Source organism: Fistularia commersonii, chromosome 7 (assembly GCF_037954325.1).
Source record: "Fistularia commersonii isolate RoL2024-O1a breed Wild chromosome 7, RoL_Fcom_v1.0, whole genome shotgun sequence".
NCBI lineage: Eukaryota > Metazoa > Chordata > Actinopteri > Syngnathiformes > Fistulariidae > Fistularia > Fistularia commersonii.
In genome coordinates this window covers 13,271,852-13,293,081 of record NC_141290.1, presented here as the reverse complement: position 1 = coordinate 13,293,081, position 21,230 = coordinate 13,271,852, and the positions used below count along the sequence as shown (strand labels likewise).

The window sequence follows — 21,230 nt, the reverse complement described above, 5'->3', positions numbered from 1 at the left end:
GGGGCAGTGGCCGGGGCAGTGAGCCCAGATCTCCTTCTCCCCAGCCTCATGATACAGCTTCTCTGGGTGGACCCCAAGGCATTCCCAGGCCAGCCTAGAGATAGTCTCTCCAATGTGTCCTGGGTCTTCCCTGTTGTCTCCCCCCAGATAGACATTTCTGGAATACCTCCCCCAGGAGGCGTCCAGGAGGCATCCTCACCAGATGCCCGAGCCATCTCATCTGACTCCTCTCTATGCGGAGGAGGGGCAGCGACTCTACTCTAAGCTCCTCCTAGAGATCAAACTTCTCACCCTATCACTAAAGGAGGGTCCGTCCACCCTTTGGAGAAAACTATTGTATCAACAATCTCATTCTTTCAGTCACTACCCACAACTTTTGATCATAGGTAAAGGTGGAAAAGTAAACCAATTATAATTATTGATTTATTTTCAATTGATGTACACATTTACATAAATAGGCTCCACAAATACTCAAAATATTCTAACTTTTTCCTAGTCCAATAATGATCTTTTGTGAGACTTTTTGATATGCTTTTTTTTTAATTATTTAAAATCACCGAGTATTACTTTGGTATTTGTTTGTTTGTATTTAATTACTTACAATTATGATTACTTCTATAATTACAATTGTAATAATAATTATTATTATGGGAAGGGGCCGAACCACTTGTTCCCTAATGTCTGACTGATCCTCAAATTTATGATGTTGAATAAGGCAATTATATAACCACAGTTAAATACATACTTCATGATTGAAATGTCTGTGACTAATTTTAAACACTCATTCATTTCAAGTGCAGGTTGTTATTAATCCTGTATGTCTTACAGATCAGGAGCGGATAGGAAAGGACTCAAATTATGAGCAAGAGGGAAAGGTGCAGTTTGTCATTGATGCCGTCTATTCAATGGCTCATGCCCTGCACAACATGCACAAGGAGCTGTGCCCTGGGAAGGTGGGCCTCTGTGCTAAAATGGATCCCATCAACGGCACCCATCTGCTCAAACACATACGACGCCTCAACTTCGCCGGTGAGTTGTGTTTTGCAAGTTCACGGTTTTTCTGACGTTACTTGTGAACATGTCAGGACCTTGGGGACTGATCTGCATGAGAGGGAAACTATGGCGTAGACAGACATTTCACTAGTTATTTTTTTCCATCTCCATCTCAGAGAGTGTGTTCTTCCCCTTTGAGCCCATTTCTTGGTAAGTTTTAAACTGTGGAAATACTACCCATAGAAACGACCAATACCATTCAAAAAATATTCTGCTATACTCCTAGACTCTTCTAAAAATTGACAATATTGTTTCATGCAACGTAAACGGTTGACAAATCATTCTCATCGGTGTAGTAGTAACAATCCAGCTCCACCCCTCTGATGATAAAGAATGTGTACATAACAAAACTGACTTCTGCTTCCAAACTCACAGCATAGACATTTTTAAACTTGTTGGCAGATTGGTGGCTAACCCTCCCACCTTACAGCACTAAATCTGTTGTTCGTTTCCAACAGGGTTCTCTCTGTGTGGCATTTCTATGTCCTCTCTGGCTGTGTGCTTCCTCTTCGGATTCTATGTTCTTTTCCCACAGTGGAAAAACAGGCAGTAGTTTAACTGAAGACTAAATTGTTTGCTATTTGGTGTCTCTTTCGAGTGACTGGCATCCAGTCCTGGTCAAACTCCTGTCACACATCAACTGACAACTGACACTTAACCCTACCTGTGACTCGCTCAGCAGGATGAGGTGGTACATAAAGAGTGAATTATTAAATTTCAACAAAAAGAGTTATGACTGGAGAGACTTAAATACATTTTTGCCTTCAAATTATATAAAACTTTCCCCATTTCCCATCATTCAAAGTGGCTTTCAGTTGTATTATTAAAAACAATTTATTGTTAAAACCAATATTCATTTCTCAAACTCAAGTCCCCATCTTTACATTATACATTCCTGCATACCCACAACAGGAACCTAAACTATACAATTACTTATACAACTCCAATGTTAAATTACCCAAGGGTTTATGATTCACTGTTAACAACCTTAACAATCAGTACAAATTAAACCAAGGCTCCAGACAAAGTTTTTCCTCCTCTGTGCTGGAACATCACGAGCAACAATGCTCACGCCCACTGAGTGAATCTTAGTGGTCCCAAAAATGTCATATACAGTCATATAAAATAAAATAAAATAAAATAAAATAAAATAAAATAAAATAAAATAAAATAAAATAAAATAAAATAAAATCGGAGGCACATATGTGATTGAGAGAAAACTGAGGCCTGTCCCAGGTGAGTCTAGTGCTTCGGGAGGTACTATTTGGGAAAATGAGAGCTGCAACAACAGTAATCTGTAATCAGCTGGCTGAGGTGACATCAGAAGACCATTAGTTTAGACCACATGTGGTAAACTCAAGGCCAGTGGGCCAAATGTGGCCTGCCACATCATCTAATGTGGCCCGCGAGAACGTCTTAAAAGGTGACTTTAGGACTGTCCTTTTTAAGGACTGTCTTAAAATAGGTCAAACACGTGTATTGACCATAAACTATATTTCTCACAATTCATTGGGAACCTGATCATGTTGACAACATCCTACCCTTATACTGCAGTGTATCCACATAAATGTGGAATTGAGAAATATAAATGATCCCTAAATGTCCAGGAAGAGAAAAGTTGATGCAGATGGAAGGTTGTTTCAAGAAAGATTGGAAGGCGAAACATGTTTGTGCTTAAAGGAGAAAAACTGGTATGACTTTTGTGTGATGAGGCAGCATCGGTTGTCAAAGAGTACTTCGGCATTTTGACACCAAACACGGAGCTAAGTATGCTTAAGTTAGCCTCCCGGACAAATAACAAATTGTCCAAGAATTAAAAGCGGAACTAAGATGGGTTCCCAAAAGCCTTATCCAAAAACACTGCTGCAGTGAAAGCTAGCTTTGTGACAGAGCAACTAGTAAACATATTTTTTTACATCGATGCAAATGCATATGTAACATTTTACATACGAATGAGTAATACATTCAGAAATATTTAACGTTAAGGAGTAGTTGCATATACATTACATTTGGTTATATGTGGTTACATTTCTACTGTTAGCGTTGCATGTGGCCCTTTGAGGGCAACCATTATGCTGATATGGCCCTCGGTGAAAATGAGTTTGACACCCCTGGTTTAGACACTGCAGCTCGCATAATGTGGGAAAAGAAAGCAAAAACAGCACTCGACAAAGGATAACAATTTATGTGTTCAAAGGAATATCAAATTGAGGAACATTATGTTACCAAGAGTTTTTTTTTCAAAAATCTTTTTATTTTTCAACTTGTTTTTGCTTTTGAAGGTATGCTATTCAGAATCTGTGAATCTGTAGAGCTGGATGATGCGGGGATGAGTCACAATCTATGACTGAATTTTTATCACCTCTCCGGACACAACCAAATAATGAATGCTAATGAAAAAATCATCAATGAATATAATTAAACAGATGGAATTAGTAGTTTTTTTTTTTTTTTTAACAGCAGTTGAAAATTTGGTCTCGTCACCTTCACACCACCACTGCAGAGGGTGCCTTTTCCAAACCCACAATGAATCTGCAGATTACTGATCAGGAGTGTCATTTGATCCTGCAGGTCACTTTCTTTTAGGTTGCTTTAGTCATTGGTACCCCATTTTTTACAAGCTTCCAGAAATAAAAACAAGTCACTTACCCTGTTGTGAAAAATTTCAAATAGGAGTTCTGGAAAATCCACCCCATTGATGTGGAGTTTTGGTTTCTGCAGTACTCACCCTCAGAAATGGTTAAAATCATAGGGTTTAATTGGTCGTATTTTTTAAGCACAATCGCAAAGACTATTCACAGAAAAAGTTTCTAAAGCAATTGTTTGCCTTTTTTTTTTTTTCAAGATCGCACTGGAAGATGGCAGCCTGTCGCAGCAGCTCCTGCTATCTTTAACTCTATCTCTTAATTTTCTTGACTTATTTATTTACCCATCCACTCTTCTTTCACGGGTGGGACTATATCCCATTTCTCCGGTGCACTGTGTTGTTTGCCACAATATTCCCCCTACCAATACTGAGGAAAATGATAAAATACATTCAGGACGAACTTCTCCAGTTCAGAAAAGGAAAGACTCCCAGCACGCATCCCAGAGGAGCTATGGCACCCACTGGGAGAGGAGAGCCGGCGTGAAGGTGAGGGACCGGACCAAGAGAGACAGGAGATGCAAGCCCTTCTTGCCCTCGGTCATCATGGAGAACGTGAGGTCACTCGGCAACAAATCCGACGAACTGGCAGCCCTCATCGACAGCCACCATGTCTACAGGGAATGTAATGCTATGCTTCACAGAGACCTGACTACAGGTGAACGTACAGCGCCACAAACAGACAGCGCCATTGATCTATCAGGCTTTACGCTGATACAAGCAGACTCGGGGAGGCAGAGTGGCGAGAAGAGAAGAGGAGGGCTTGCCGTCTATGTTAATAAGAAGTGGTGTAACCTCGGTCATTTCACTGAGAGGGACTCTGTGTGCGCCCCTGATGTGGAGTTTATGGTAGGACTTTATCCCTACTACCTCCCATATGGGTTTTCACACTCCATCCTGGTGCTTGTCTGCGGCTGCAGCCAGCACCAGTGACATCATCCACTTAGTGATCGCTGTCATCCTGATCGGCGGGGACTTCAACCAAGTCCCCCTAACACCCATTCTCTCCACCTTCGCTCAATATGTAGACTGTGCAACGAGAGGGAATAAAACCTTGGACCTCCTGTGTGCCAACATGAGGAATGCATACAGCTCTTACCCTCTCCCCCTCTGGGCAACTCAGACCATAACCTGGTACTCCTGGACACTGCCTACACACTGGTGGTGAAGCGGCAGGCGGCCAGCACCAGGTCTGTGAAGATCTGGTCAAAAGCCAAAGAGGAGGAATTGCAGGAGTGCTTCGATGTCTCTAACAGGAGGATTTTTGAAAAGGACTTCGGTGACGACATCGACGACAACCTCTCCTGTTGCATAACAGACTACATCAAATTCTGTGAAATCAACATAGTCCCACCAAAAAAGGTCTGTTGTTTCAATAACAACAAATCATGGATTAACAAGGACTTCAAAGGCCTTCACAACAGGAAGAAGGAGCCTTCATGGCTAAAGACCACCAGACCCTCAGGGCCATCCAGAAGGAGCTAAGGAGGAAACTCAAGCGAAATTCAACTACAAGGAGAACGTTGAACCTCTCCCCAACCATGACCTCATCCTCATCTCAAGACAGGTGCAGAGGGAGTTCTCCAGGTCAAGGCAGAGTAGCAGATGTGGCAGATGTTGTCCAATGGGCTGGACAACATCTGCCCCAGGGTCCTCAGTGCGTGCTAAGTAACTTGCTGGGGTCTTCCAGTACCTTCTTCAACCTCTCTTTGAGGTTGCTGAAGGTGCCTGACCTCTGGAAGACCTCCTGCATTGCCCGGGTACCCAAGAAGGGAAGTCCAAGTGCTCTCACTGACTACAGGTCGGTGGCACTAATGTCACATATCATGAAGTCGTTCGAGAGGCTTGTATTCAGCACCCGAAAGATTGGCAACCTGCTTCTCGGGACTCTCTGCAGTTTGCGTACAGGCAGCACATGGGAGTGGAGGATGCAGTCATCTTCCTCACTCACAGGACCTATCCCATCTGGAGAGGGTGAAGGACAAACTTGGAGCTATCCTGGACAATCCTTCCAGCTCGTGCATGACGAGCTGTGGCTGATTGGCAGTTCCTTCAGCCAACAGCTCATCCCACCCTGGTGCAGAATTCTCAGAACGCTTCAGACGCTCCTTTGTGCCAACAGCCATCAAATTTCATAACAGCAGTCTGGAGAGCACACAACTCTGACTGGCCTTTTGCATCCTTGTTAAAACTTATTGCTGCTGTTGTCCTTATGTGATTTTCCTCCTCTCTGTAACGAACCGAAGATTCATTCATTCCATACTGGCGCCTGACAGCAACATATCTTCTACCTTCATTCAGCATGTCCAGAAGTTTAACTATCTCTGCAATAGTTAACATCTTCCTCTTCCTTTTGGCCGTGTCATCTGGTGCCTTTGCCGGTGCAGAGCATTTCGTGACATTGTGGGTTTTGTCATGGAAAAAAAATTGCAAACGTAAATTTGGTAAGCTGTACAGAGACAAGGCAAGGAGATTGTTGACACTGGTCTATTGTCCTATAGCCAATTAGGATGCAGAACTCAAAATACTGTACTGTAAAAAAAAGCATAAAAAAATGCACCAAAAAAATCTGCGAAACTGTCAAGCTGCAAATGGTGAAATGCGTTATAGCGAGGGTTTATCTTATCTTATCTTATCTTATCTTATCTTATCTTATCTTATCTTATCTTATCTTATCTTAATGTACTAAAGAATAAGGTGGGAGTTCCCAATCAAATTAAGTGATGTTAGTTTTTAGGGTAAAGTTAGAAAAATGACATGGTCCACCCTTTTACCAAAAAGAAATATCCTGACTCACCTTCTGACGAAACTAATCTCCTTTAATTCTATTGCATTCCACCTCCCACATTTGACTTACTACATCCTCCTTTAAGTCAAATTCACATTAACAGCTAGATTAATGAGTAGCATATTAATTATTAATTGCATTCAAACACAAAAGAGTACCGATTCCAGAGCTCCATTACAACGCTGGCTTTTTACAGGAAGGCAATTAAAACAATTATATATCTTTCAAGACTCAGGCATGCAGCGTTGGTACGGATACATTTTTAATTAGAACTCATTGCACTTTGTCATTCTAAAATCTACATGTTACATTGGCGGATGTCCATTACAGTAAAAGCTTTAGTTATATTAAATATGTAAAAGCAGTTATTTTCTGGATCACAAGGGATTTTTCTTTTTTTTTTTTACATAATTTTACAGGTTTATGAAGAGGAATGCTCAATGACATTTTTTTATGAAAAAGTCAAGATTGTCAAAGAAAGTTTCAATTTGTACTGCACTTTCAGGACACAGCAGAGTACATGATGCAGTGTTAAATTATGTGTTAATGTCATGTCAGCCCTGCTGTCATGTTCTTGCCGGAACGTCCAGCCACCATAATTAAGATCCTCAATTGAAACAATGAAGTGAAAGGAGACAGCGATTCAATGCTTTTTTTTCCCAGTTTGAAAGAGGAAACATTTCTCCTAATTTAAAAGCAATTGTTTCTCTGTCTAACCATTATCTGTTTATTTCAGCTAGAATGGGTTACACTAAGAAAAACAATCAAGTAGCTTTCTCTGGAGTCGGGTCACTTAACATTATGGGTTCATTTTAGTGAAAATGCATGAAACCACCCAGGCCTGTGAACTTTCATGGCTTTCAAACCAGGGTAATTAGGTCCCAACAACAACTTTCAGGTAAAATTCAGCTTTTATCTGCCATCAATTCCAATAGTTTCACCCAGGGGAATTGTGATTAGAATTAGATGACATGCTGAGTCACCAAGTAGGAAAAGCAAGATACCCTCACACCTCAGGAGTACCAAATAGCACAGAATCCAATAGCATGTAGGAAAAAAACAACAGATGGACTGCTATTCACAGCATGAAACATAGGGTTGTATTTCACTCCAGTTTCTCTTGTTCCTCCCCTTGCTTCCTTTGTCACCCTGACTCAAACAGGCCAGAGTCATCGAGTTGGGAAGCGGGATTTTGTAATATTCTGACATTGCTGATAATGCAAGTTCAAAATGATTTGTAATATACGAGGGAAATATTCTTTTTATATGAAACGCCTTTTTGAAATGGGAAAGTGCAATTTCACCTAAATGATGCCTTTCGGATAACATTTTTAATTTTTCAAATATATACAGTATATGTTAAAATATATACATATATATATACACTATATTTTTCACTTAAAATGCATTAAAATGCCTATTACATATTGTCTGTTTACCAATGCAGCCTCAGGGTGCCACAAGCCATTGTCTCCCTGAGCCAGCCTTAGGGGAGCACGGGCTAGTGTCTCCCTGAGCTAGTCGCAAGCCCAGATAAATGCAGAGGGTTGCATTAGGAAGGCCATCCAGCCTAAAACCTTTGCCTAAACAAAATATGCGAATCAAACCTTAGAATTACATACTGGATCGGTCCAGGCCCGGGTTAACAACGACCAACATTGGCGCAGATTACCTACAGGGTACCAGTGTAAATTGGGCTACTGTGGGTCAAAGAAGGAGAGGAGGAAGGAGTGCTCAGAAGCAGAGAGAGAAGAGGAAAGGGAAGCGTTTGGGACTGAGAGTAAGGACTTTGAGTAATGGAATGATAACAGAAAAAGGTAAAGAGATGGCTAACATAACACAGAGGAGGAAGGTTGATATACTGTGTGCCCAGTAAACCAGGTTGAAAGGTAATAAGGCTAGAAGCTTTGGAGCAGGTTTTCAGTTGTACTATCATGGTACTGACAGGAAGAGAAATGGATTAGGAGATATCTTGAAGGAGGAGTTTGTTAGGAATATTCTGGAGGTGAAAAGAATAGTTCTGGAATGAGTTGGATGAAGCGAAACAGAATATCCCCAGAGATGAGAGAGTGGTAATTGGTGCAGACTTCAATGGGCATGTTTGTGCAGGCGATAGAAGGGATGAAAAGGTGATGGGCAGATTTGGTATACAGGATAGGAACACAGAGGGACAGATGATGGTAGACTTTGCAAAAAGGATGGACATGGCTGTAGTGAAAAGACAGGAACATAGGGTAACGTCTAAGAGCGGAGGTAGGAGCACGCAGGTGGACTACATCTTGTATAGACGAGGTAACCTGAAAGAGTTCAGTGACTGCAAAGTAGTGGTAGGTGACAGTGTAGCCAGGCTGCATAGGATGGTGGTTTGTTGGATGACTCTGGTGACAAGAAAGATCTAGAGGACAAAGGCAGAGCAGAGGACAAATGATGGAAGATGAAAAGGGAAGAGTGTTGTTTGGTTTTTTGGGGGGAGTTGAGAAAGAGTCTGGGTGGTCAGGGAGAACTTCCAGCTGACTGGACAACTACAGCTAATGTGATCGGGGAGACAGTGAAGAGAGTACTTTATGTGTTGTCTGGAAAGAAAGTAGATAAGGAGTCTTTGTGGTGGAATGAAGAAGTGCAGGAGTATTACAGAGGAAGTCATTAGCAAAGATGAAGTGGGACACTGAGAGAACTGAAGAGAACAGAGAGGAGTACAGAGAGATACAGTGTTCGGAAAAGACAGGTAGCAAAGCCAAAACAAACGGCGTCCGATGACTTCTATGCTCAGTTGGACAGTAAGGAGGGAGATAATGATTTATCCAGGTTGGCAAAACTGAGATAAAGATGGAAAGGATGTACTGTGGGTCCAAGTGATTAAGGATAGAGAGGGAAATGTATTGATAAAGTGTTAAAAGAGTGATGGGAAGAAAGAAAGAGTACTTTGAAGAGCTGATGAATGAGGAAAATGAAAGAGAGGGAAGAGTAGAAGAGGTGACTCTTGTAGTAACAGAGATTATTAAAAGTTTGTGAGGAAAGTATTGAAGACGATAAAGAGTGGAAAGGCAGTTAGTCCTGATGATATACCTGTTGATGTATGCAAGTGTTTAAGAGAGGCAGCGGTAGAATTACTGGAGTTTCTAATCTGGAGTTTCTAGATTATTCAACAGGATCTTAGAGAGTGAGAAGAAGCCTGAGGATTGGAGAAGTGTAATGGTGCCCATGTTTAAGAATAAGGTGGATGTCCAGAGTTGTGACTACTATTGAGGGATAAAATTGATGTGCCATACAATTATGGGAAAGAGAAGTGAATATATATATATATATATATATATATATATATATATATATATATATATATATATATATATATACTATTAAAAAAATAAAGGGAACGCTAAAATAACACACCCTAGCTATGAATGAATGAAAATATTCTTACTTAATACTTTTTTCTTTACATCATGAATGTGCTGACAACAAAATCACACAAAAATTATCAATGGAAATCAAATTTATTGACCCATGGAGGTCTGGATTATGAGTCACACTAAAAATTAAAGTGGAAAAGCACATTACGGGCTGATCCAACTTTGATGTAATGTCCTTAAAACAAATCAAAATGAATCAGTGTTGCTTCCTCAGTGCAGTTTGATTTCACAGAAGTGTGATTGACTTGAGGTTACATTTTGTTGTTTAAGTGTTCCCACTATTTTTTTTTCGCAGTGTATATATGTGTGTGTGTGTGTGTGTGTGTGTGTGTGTGTGTGTGTGTGTGTGTGTGTGTGTGTGCGTGTGTGTGCATATATGTTTACAAATACACACACATCCACATATACATACATGCATACATGTACACATATATCTAAACATATATTTGTACAGGAAAATACATTTTCCTGTATATACCGTCCATCCTCAGAACAGATGTGTTTTCAGTCATAGTGGCTGGCTCATCTGTGACTTGAGGTACTGTGATTTTACATGCAAATAAAAATATGCCAGCTTAAGATAAGATCCTTATTTTGGGGGAACAAAATTGTTGTTGCTATATTTTGGAATCATTCTACTTCGAGAAATCCCATCAATTCATTCCAGTGGTGTTTGAATGCTATCATGAACAGTAAGAGCAAAGAGGACCTCTTTTAACAGAACATTTCATTACAGGGAAAAATTGCTCATTGAGACAGTGCGGTGAGAGAGGATCTTGATCAAAAAAATAATAATGCTGATGCAAATCAAAAATATTGATGAAATAGGTTCCTGTTATTTTTCAATATAATCATAGATGTTTTCTGGCCATAAAGTGATCATTTCCCATTCCCTTTCAAGTATTATATCTCTACTACAGCACAGTGATTTATATGTGATTGGTTTGTTTACGCAAACGAACAAAAACATTTCTGCTGAAGGAACAAACAACATTCAGGTACTAAAAGTACACATGATCAGGAAGGATGAAGTTATCATCAATTCAGTATATAGAAGACCATTTTTCTTTGACTTTTATCATTTATATTATATCCTGACTGCTTTTGACCATTTCTGTGTGTTCATGGAACTCCATCTCAAGTTCTTTTTAAGTTTAGTGTTAGCTTCAATCTTTAAAGGCATTGAACTCACGGAAATTGCAAACTGCTGAGAAAATTTTTGAATAGAATTAAATTGGTTTTTAAAATGATAAATTAGGAAAGGAAAATATGTATCTTTGAGTCTTGCTTTAATCTTAAGTTTAATTAACTTCTATATCAAAACAGCATTTATCCCACTCATAAGCATGAAGTATTAATATTTTATTTCTGACATACTTTTCTTTTCCATTTTGTAATCTATTTTGGTATGTATTCATTTATTTATCTTGTTGCTGATTCTGATGGGGGAGACATATATTAAGTCAATTTAATAAAATCCGCAATTTAGAAAATAATATCTTCTTCTTTCGGCCTTTTCCCTTCAGGGGTCGCAACAGCGAATCAACTTTCTCCATCTAACCCTATTCTCTGTATCCTCCTCTCTCACACCAACTACCCTCATATCCTCTCTCACTACGTCCGTAAATCTTCTCTTTGGTCTTCCTCGAGACCTCTTGCCTGGCAGCTCCAATTTCAGCATCCGTCTACCAATATATTCTCTATCCCTCCTATATAAGACCAAACAATCTAAGTCTGGCTTCTCTCACCTTCTCTCCAAAACATCTAACATGCACTATTCCTCTGAAAGACTTATTCCTGATTCTATCCATCCTGGTCACTCCCAAACAGAACCTTAACATCTTCATCTCTGCAACCTCTGCAAGTTCTGCCTTCTGTCTTTTTGCCATTATAACAGTTTCTCGGCCATACAGCATTGTTGGTCTCACCACTCACTGTTTTGAACACCTTTTGTACACCTCTTGTCATTCTAGCGGATAGTCTTCTATCACACAGTGCCCCTGACACTTTTCTCCACCCATTCCAACCACGCTCTGGACTGTTGACCCCAAGTACCTCAAGTCCTCCAGCTTCTTGATCTCCACTCCCTGTAGCCTCACCGTTCCACCCGAGTTCCTCTCATTTCATTCCTCTCCTTTCCAGAGCATACCTCCACCTCTCTAGATTTTCCTCTACCTGCTTTCTGCTCTCACTACAGATCACAATGTCATGTGCAAACATCATAGTCCATAGAGATTCCTGTCTAACCTCATCTGTCAGCCTGTCCATCACCATTGTGAACAAGAAGGGGCTCAGATCTGATCCCTGATGGAGTCCCACCTCCACCTTGAACTCCTCTGTTACCCTCACAGCACACCGTACCACTTTCTCACAGCTAGCATACATGTCCTGTACCAGCTTAACATACTTCTCTGCCACTCTAGACTTCCTCAGACAATACCAGAGCTCCACTCTTGGCACCCTGTCATATGTTTTTTCTAGGTCTACAAAAACACAATGCAGCTCCCTCTGGCCTTCTCTGTACTTCTCTATTAGCATTCTCAATGCAAATACTGCATCTGTAGTACTCTTTCTAGGCATGAAGCCATACTGCTGTTCACAAATGCTGACTTCTGCTCTCAGTCCAGTTTCCACTACTCTTCCCCATAACTTAATTGTATGACTCATCAATATTTAGAAAATAATATAAAAAATTATAATACAATTATAATATACAAAAATTAAAGAAAAGAAGAAAAATGGCAAAAAGTATGTTTCTTTGTTTTGTATTTGTTTGGTTGGTATACATATATATATAAAATCAAGTCCAAGATTCATGTGCATTGGCAAAAAATCATCATGAAATTTTCAAATGAGAAATCCATTAATCCCTTCACTGTCTATACTATTTATCAAGAAAGTATACAGAAATTAATTGGCTGTGGGATGACATGGCATGGACCTTGAAAAAGCTATGACTGAAATTATACTTCAATTGTTTTTATTCTTGAGATACCCTGAAGTTATTTATATTTTGATTCCTACATGGGATTTTGTGTATCTGACATCATTTTCAATAGGAGATATTTTGATGTATTCATATTTGAAAAAATAAAGAAAAAAAATGAGAGTCCTGAAAATCAAGATTTTAATATTTATACATCCCTCTATATAAATATTTATATATAAGTATAATTACTTTTATAAGTGAAACCTGAAATTCCCAGGAACAAGGTTAGATTACATGTAGTTGAGGCCTGTAAAAATGAGGCAAGAGCAAATGACCTGACAGTAAAGGAGATGCATAGATGACACCCTTCAAATGAGAAGTAGATCTGTGGTAAATTCTGCATGACTTGGCCATGTATAGGTCATTAGGAGTCAATGACCGGTGCAGAGGGCAGCAAGCATTGCTGCCATTCACCAAGGTGTCCCGGTTGTGCATCCGTGCGGAACAAGAACATGCTGGATTAATGATCATACTCCAGTAATTCTCGGGGTGTGTAGTTGCACCGGACGATGAGGGGGGCAATGCTACAATCATTAAATATTACATATAATTAGAAGCAGTTCATTAACCCCAATGCTCCTTGCACGCAGACAAAGCAATGAACAAGCACATATGCACCCTCGGGGCACCTTGTCACATTAGTGCAAGGCGCAATGCAATGGTGGCAGAGGCCACTGTGGAACTCATTATGGTCCTGACCAGACAGGACACTGTTTAGACAAGCAATATGTCCAGATGACAAGTTTGATTCCCCAACTGCAACTTTAACATACAGGCTGGGGAACTGCACGGAGGGTCCAGTTCAGTTCTTCAGGTAGCCTTTCATTTCCAAGAAAATGACAGAATACTCATTGTCATGTGCTTGTGGAGTGGTGGGATGTGCTGTGTCAGCAGGTGACTTTACCGGGTTGAATCTGTTGTGTCTAATTAGTCATTTCACCTTGCACAGAAAGGAGTTACTGCATCGTTTTGTCTCTAAGCATGAAGATTCTCATTTAACTCTGATGAGAAAAGAAGCTGTAACATGATTTGGAAGCAATTAATTCTTAAAAAATAAGGAAACCATATTCAAATGAAAACATTCTCAATGTTATTAAAAAAACGGATTCATAAAAAAGGGATTACCTGATGAAAAAAGTTATCATACAATAAAACAAAATATATGATATTTCTGATTTGTTTAAAAGTACATTCAACTAATTTTGTATCTCTCAGTATTTGTAAATCAGTCACCCCATCTGCTATTTTTTGATTAGCTAGTTTGTCGACCATGTGTCAGGAAATGGTAAAAGATAATAGAAACAGGCCAAAATGTAATTTACCCAGGTTTAAAACCTAAATATCCTGCTTAGTCAGAAAATTAAAGAACACAAACTTAATTAGATATGATAAGCTAGGATAAGATGTTAATCTATTTTCTTAATATGGTTTATTTTGGAAAAATAAATAAATATATATATATATATATATTTTTTTTTTTTTTTTGAAAAACAATTCAGCATATGTAATGACTGAGTTGTTTTTGTGGATCCAATCTTTTTTAAGCTTCTTTCAGTTGCATCATTTTATAAGCTATAAATTTCAGACCAAGTCTCGAAATCTGGGTCAACCTTGCGCCTTGGTCCTTTGAGTCACAAACCATTTTTAACCCTGATAGGCTGCATGTGTGAAAGCAAGTTTCGGGGTATGTTGCATTAGTGCTAAGCCACAGTCGCTTCTCGGCAAGAGTGTGTGTTGATGAGTTTATGTTGGGAATGCAGCAGGCTAAATTATGCCCTGCCAGAGAAAACATCAAACGTGTGAGGCAGCAAAGAAGTTCAGCAACAACGTCAACAGCATCAAACTGGACAAACTGCCACACTCGGTGACTTAGGGACCAGCTTCTGTGACCAAAATGTCCCTTTCACATAACATCCTGCAACAGAAAAGCTCCTGCTCTGAGTGACACAGCTGAAAGAGCAATGTACAGTGGGGCAAAAAAGGCCACAAATTGTGCAAGTTCTCCCACCTAAAAAGATGAGAGGCCTGTAATTTTCATCATAGGTACACTTCAACTATGAGAGACAGAATAGGGGAAAAGAATCCTGGAAATCACTTTGTAGGATTTTTTGATGAATTAATTGGTAAATTCCTCGGTAAAATAAGTACTTGGTCACCTACAAACTACTGAGATTTCTGTCTCTCACAGAGCTGTAACTTCTTCTTTAAGAGGCTCCTCTGTCCTCCACATTTTGCCTGTATTAATGGCACCTGTTTGAACTGCTTATCAGTACAAAAGACACCTGTTCACAACCTCAAACAGTCACACTCCAAATTCCACCATGGGCAAGACCAAAGAGCTGTCAAAGGACACTAAAAACAAAATTGTAGACCTACACCAGGCTGGGAAGACTGAATCTGCAATAGGTAAGTAGCTTGGTGTGAAGAAATCAACTGTGGGAGCAGTTATTAGAAAATGGATGACATAAGACCACAGATAATCTCCCTCGATCTGGGGCTCAATGCAAGATCTCACCCCGTTGGGTAAAAATAATCACGAGAATGGTGAGCAAAAATCCGAGAACACACGGGAGGGGACATAGCGAATGACCTGCAGAGAGTTAGGACCAAAGTAACAAAGGCTACCATCAACAATACGCTACGCTGCCAGGGACTCAAATCCTGCAGTGCCAGGCGTGTCCCCCTGCTTAAGCCAATACATGTCCAGGCCCGTCTGACGTTTGCTGGAGAGCATTTGGATGATTCAGAAGAGGACAGGGAGAATTTCCTATGGTCAGATGAAACCAAAATCGAACTTTTTGGTTTAAAAACTTAACTTGTGTTTGGAGGAGAAAGAATGTTTTACATCCCAATGACAACATACCTACTGTGAAACATGAGTTTGGAAACGTCATGCTTTGGGGCTGTTTTTCTGCAAAGGGACCAAGACAACTGATCTGTGTTAAGGACAGAATGAATGGGGCCATGTATCATGAGATTTTGAGGGAAAACCTCCCTCCATCAGCAAGGGCATTGAAGATGAAACCTGGCTAGGTCTTTCAGCATGACAATGATCCCAAACACAGGCAATGGAGTGGCTTCATTAGAAGAATTTCAAGGTCCTGGAGTGGCCTAGCCAGTCTTCAGATCTCAATCCCATAGAAAATCTTTGGAAGGAGTTGAAAGTCGGTATTGCCCAGCAACAGGCCCAAAATATCACTGCTCTCGAGGGTATCTGCATGGCGGAATGGGCAAAAATACCAGCAACAGTGTGTGAAAAATTTGTTGAGACTTACAGAAAACATTTGACCTCTGTCATTGCCAACAAAGGGTATATAAGCAAAGTCTTGAGATGAACTTTTGTTATTGACCAAATACTTATTTTTCACCATAATTTGCAAATAAATTTTTTAAAAATCTGAACATTTTTCAGGTTTTTTTTCTCTACTGACTCTCATAGCTGAAGTGTACCCATGATAAACATTACAGGCCTCTCATCTTTTTAAGCAGGAGAACTTACACAATCGGTGGCTGACTAAATCCTTTTTTGCCCCACTGTATGTTCTGACTTTCCGTCCACGTATATGTCTGAAAGGCATTACGTCTGCGCCATGAATGGAGCGGGGTTGAGGGTGGCTTCATCATTATACTTCAAAAAGGGCCAAAATCTCTCAGATCTCAAAATAATGTTGGCATTATATAATACCATCTCATTCTCCCCTACTAGAGCTGGAAAATGAAAGTGTCCAAGCAAAGTGTAGCCTACTGCTCAGATCAGGTATGTGACTGAACTTTGACCCTAGGATGCTGCCACTCCCACACACTGCCTGCTGATCCCACTGTGAGACTGGTGTTTGTTGTGAATAGCCCAGCCTGCCTGTGAATTCTTGACCCACTGTGCAATTAAAAAAAAATGAAAAATCTGAATCCTCAGGTACAGAGTGAGAGTGTGAAGAAAGTGAGACTTGATTAAACCCGTGAAGTGTGACCTGAGATGACAAGAGTAGTGTGTCGATGGAGTTAAAAGAGGAAAAAATGAAGATAATGAATAGAAAGAGAGGGAAAAGACAGGAAAAGGAGTGAAAAAGGAGGAAAAGAAGAGATGAGAGGTGTTGTAGGGAAGTGGGTGTGGAGAGAGAGGGAGAGCGGGGAGGCAGAGGAGAGTTTTACTTTGTGGGCTGCTTGTTTTCTATTGTCTTCTCTCACTGCAGAACATTACCAAGGATAAATGAAAGATGAATGATCTGGGGGAGGCGTTAGTGTGAGATTGTAATGGATGAAAACACTGTTTACTGCGCTGCACTATTCCATAAAGAAATAAAGTATCATTTGACTAAAAGCTCTTCCACAGAGGCGGGATTAAATTTAGCAGATTGAGGGTCAAATATACTCACTACTGTCGTAGATGCCGGTTTTATAGTTTGTGTGTTCAATTGTGAAAGAACGAGAGTATTATTCACTTTGTAAAAATGTCTTCAGTTTTCATGACCCATGCGCAACGTTTTGCTTCCTTTAGGAGTCCTCCTTAATGTTAAATTAAGGTTTCAGAATGTTGAGAAAACAGGATTAAGGCTATGCAGGATTTTTTTTTTTTTCCACAGTTTAGGATACCTGTCTGACTTAAGAAAGGTCAGAGGAGAAAATGTTTATAAATGTATGAATTTATTTCCAGTTGAAAAGACAACCATGAAACACATATTCTTCTGAAGTAAACCTGCTCGTCGTTAGAAAATGAGGAGTGTAATCGATGAAGATGAGATATTTTTCACACAAAGGATGGTGTCCTTTTATTCTTTGACCAAGATCCAATCTTTTTTTTCTATATATCTTTATCACAGCTGGCATTGAAAAAGACCAGCTAATCGTGCACGCATTTCACACCAAATCTGCAGACTACCTTTGGATTTTTCCCATTTATTGTTTATTTTTTCAAAATGAACTCCGTTACACTGTGTTTCACTCGCTTGAATCCTGGCATTGACACCCAAGTATCAAAAGACTCTTGATTGTGCACTTTTCTGTGACTCACAGGCGTTTGCCAGTTGGAGGGAGGAGTTTTTCAGGGCTGTATTGGACAGGAAAACCAAGAAAGATATGTAGGGAAAATAAAAAAAACTTAATACACTTTAGAAAGAAAGACAATAAATTCAACCCAGACTACCAATTTCTGCAGGCCACTAGAAAACAGAAAATCCCGAGAAATATGAAAACTATTTAGCACAGGGGATTTAAATATCTGTTCCCAAGTGTATCCTGTCCGCCAACAACTCCTTAATTAGACAAACTCCTTTTTTTTTTCCTCTCATGGTCTCAGTGAAACTGCATCATCTTTCCTTTATGGCTCAGGTGTGTGATCAGGTGTGTAGTTTTTTGCTATGTTCACTTGCCAGGCTCGCTAGCAAAGCTTCACCGTGTCCTGGCTATTGAAGGTGAAAGTAAAGCTCTCCCACCGGATGTGTACATGTGCGTGCGTGTGTGTGTGTGTTTGTGGTGGGCATTAACTGACATGTTTACTGTAACAGATTAAACACAGGTTAACAAGAGTGCAGCACATGTTGTGAGAGACATACTTTTTGAAAAGACCTTTTAAAATGAAAATGAAGAAATGAGCCAGGATCTTTTTTGCCTACTACAAGGGCATGACATTGTGTTATGGTGTTTATTTATCTCCCGAGGTTTGGTTCCAGGTATGAGTTCTGGGAATTATACCATCAAAACTGTTGTGAATAATTACATCTTAATATAGTGTGTCTTTATTGAGTGGCACATTATAGGACAAAAATGATTATGGGGTCACATAGGGGTTTGATGAGGCTGTAAATACAGTGAAACTTCGTTCTTTTTTTTTTATTCAAGTAAAACATTCATGAGATTCAAAATAATAACAGTATCGATGGAAAAAAAGAGGGATCATGTTGTGGAACAATTTCCTGCTAAAGGTATGTGTGATTTTTGTTTCCTTTATACTGCAGTTACTGATGCAATGGGGGATATTGCCTCATGGAGGATAGTAAAAATGTATCTTCCCCTCTTTTTATCTTAGTGATGCTTACTGATATCCTGTGATGGAACTCATTAGGAGTAAAATCCAGCCATTCCATTGGAATGTCAAGCAGATTGACATTCATAAAAAGGGAAACACTAATGGAGAATATTGGATTACACTTTTGTATTACACTAAAATTTCAGGTTTGAAAATAAGTATCTAGAAAAATTCTGGCAATCATTGATAAGCCCTAGAGTTATATATGCAGAGCTCTACGGGTCGGCTATGTATCAGTTAGTATGGTAGGCATCTCTGCACTGACATTGTTGGCATTTCCATTCCTAGCTCCTTCTGTTTGCATGCTGAAGTGTCCTTGGGCAAGACAAAGAACCCCCAGTTACTCCTGATGCCTTGGTTAGCACCTTACATGTCAGGTCTGCCACCATTGGCCTGGGACAATGTGTGTGTGTGTGTGTGTGTGTGTGTGTGTGTGTGTGTGTGTGTGTGTGTGTGAGAGAGAGAGAGAGAGAGAGAGAGAGAGAGAGAGAAGCGCTTCGAAACTACAAGGTATGAAAGTGCTCAATAAATTGATCTAAGTGATCATCTCTTGCATGGAAAAAGGAGGATTGGTCTAATTCCTGGTTAGGCTATGGCTTAATTCACATGTATCTATATAGTCCGCCGTCTCATATCATATTTACTTGACAAGCTATGTCACCTCGCATCAAATTCTAGAAGCTTTTATTGTTTCATCTAGATACGGTTTGAAGCCAGTATAGAAGACTTTTCAGGCTAAAGGCCATTGCACTGATAGGTAGTGATGATCTGCAAGCATAACACGTGCACACATGGATGTTTACGCTTTTTTTATTCATATTTCGATATTAATTGTACTGTAAATAAATGAATTACATGAAGACTTTAAAAAATAAATTTTAAAGTCTTCGTGTAATTTATTCATATCGTTCTTTAATTTTTGTCCACTTCTGTTTGTTACTGCAGTCAATTCATCGGCCTATATATCAACCTGAGATCCAATAGACTTTGGTTCCAGCCAGGCATGGATAGTTTTATGTAGGGTTTGATTAAATAAGAGGACTGTGGGTCCTTGCCGGTTGTATGGATTCTGGCCAGTGTCCTTCCAGTTTACTTCTGATTTTACTGCTAAGATCTATGTCTAGCCTTCACACACTGTTGCAGGGGTGAGGTTCTTGGCCTCAATTCCTCAGAGCAATTAGAAGTGGAGGCCAACCTAGAGATGGTGGGAGGGAGGAACGGAGAGAGAGAGAGAGAGATTGCAACAAAAATGTAGCACATTAACATAACTGCGCCCTTTTGCTGATTGGGTGTCCTTTTCAATCTGACCCATTTAGTGTCTTTCCCATTTATGGAGCCAAAGCTCTGATTTCCTTTCAGTGCACACACGGGACCGACTGCAGACTAAGGAAATATTTGCCAATTTGACAAAAAGGATTAGAAGGACCGGAATGATCTGTGTGGAAATGCAGGTGATCTAAACACACATACTTGAAATTTTGTCATCCACAGACCAGACCTTTAGAGTCCTGAGTTTTAGATCTCACCCTGTCTCTGCTCAGAATGAGAACTTTCGATACCTTAGCAGGTGAGTGGGGACTCACAGGCGTCAACCTCTCTTTTGACAATAGTGTGAGACTGATTATAAGGGCCCTAACAAACACTTGCCTGTCTTCACAAGAAGCTTGAACATGTACTATTAATATAACATGGTACTATTAAAAATCAAGGAGGGAGCAACAAAGGATTTGGGGTTTATACTCCCTTGCAGCCTCAGGTCAAGCTTGGAGGGCTCACAGCTTTTCTCCAGTTTAATGTGTTTGCAAATTCAAGAACCACCCCCTTTGTATCAGCTATGAAGAAGAATCAACAGCACCATGGTTAGTGTGTAGATCAGCTGTGACCTGGATTCTGTTTGATTGTTATGATGGTAGACAGAGGAGCTCATGCCAGAGCTGAGTAGATGATGACCAAGATGAAGGAATATTGTTACTAGTCTAATTCTGTTGTTTCTCTACACATCATGATATTAAATAGATTATAAAATTGTTTTTATTGAAAAAAATAAATAAAACACCAAGAAATATGACATTATTATTTCCTCACCCTAAATGGTATTCGTTTAAGTACAAGTACCAATTCTAATTCTAACTAGGTGGGTCCCAGAGGTTGTTCCTTTTGTACCCACTAACAACACCCAACTAAACACGACATCCCTGTACACACACCTGTTGCACAGCCAAACTTTTTTTTTTTTTTAACCTGAGACTGTGTCTGTGTGTGTTTGTGTGTGTGTGTGTGTGTGTGTGTGTGTGTGTGTGTGTGTGTGTGTGTGTGTGTGTGTG

The 21,230-nt window shown here is 39.9% G+C and overlaps 1 protein-coding gene across 2 annotated transcripts in view; it reads left to right on the top strand.

Moving 5' to 3' along the window:
• Positions 1–21,230, top strand: part of LOC147232816 (metabotropic glutamate receptor 4-like) — a 225,185-nt gene that overhangs the window by 185,593 nt on the left and 18,362 nt on the right. For both annotated transcript variants that reach the window (XM_086149906.1, XM_086149907.1), the window contains one exon: positions 829–1,029. In XM_086149906.1, coding sequence (XP_086006032.1) covers positions 829–1,029 — 201 coding nt within the window. The remainder of the gene's footprint in view (positions 1–828; positions 1,030–21,230) is intronic.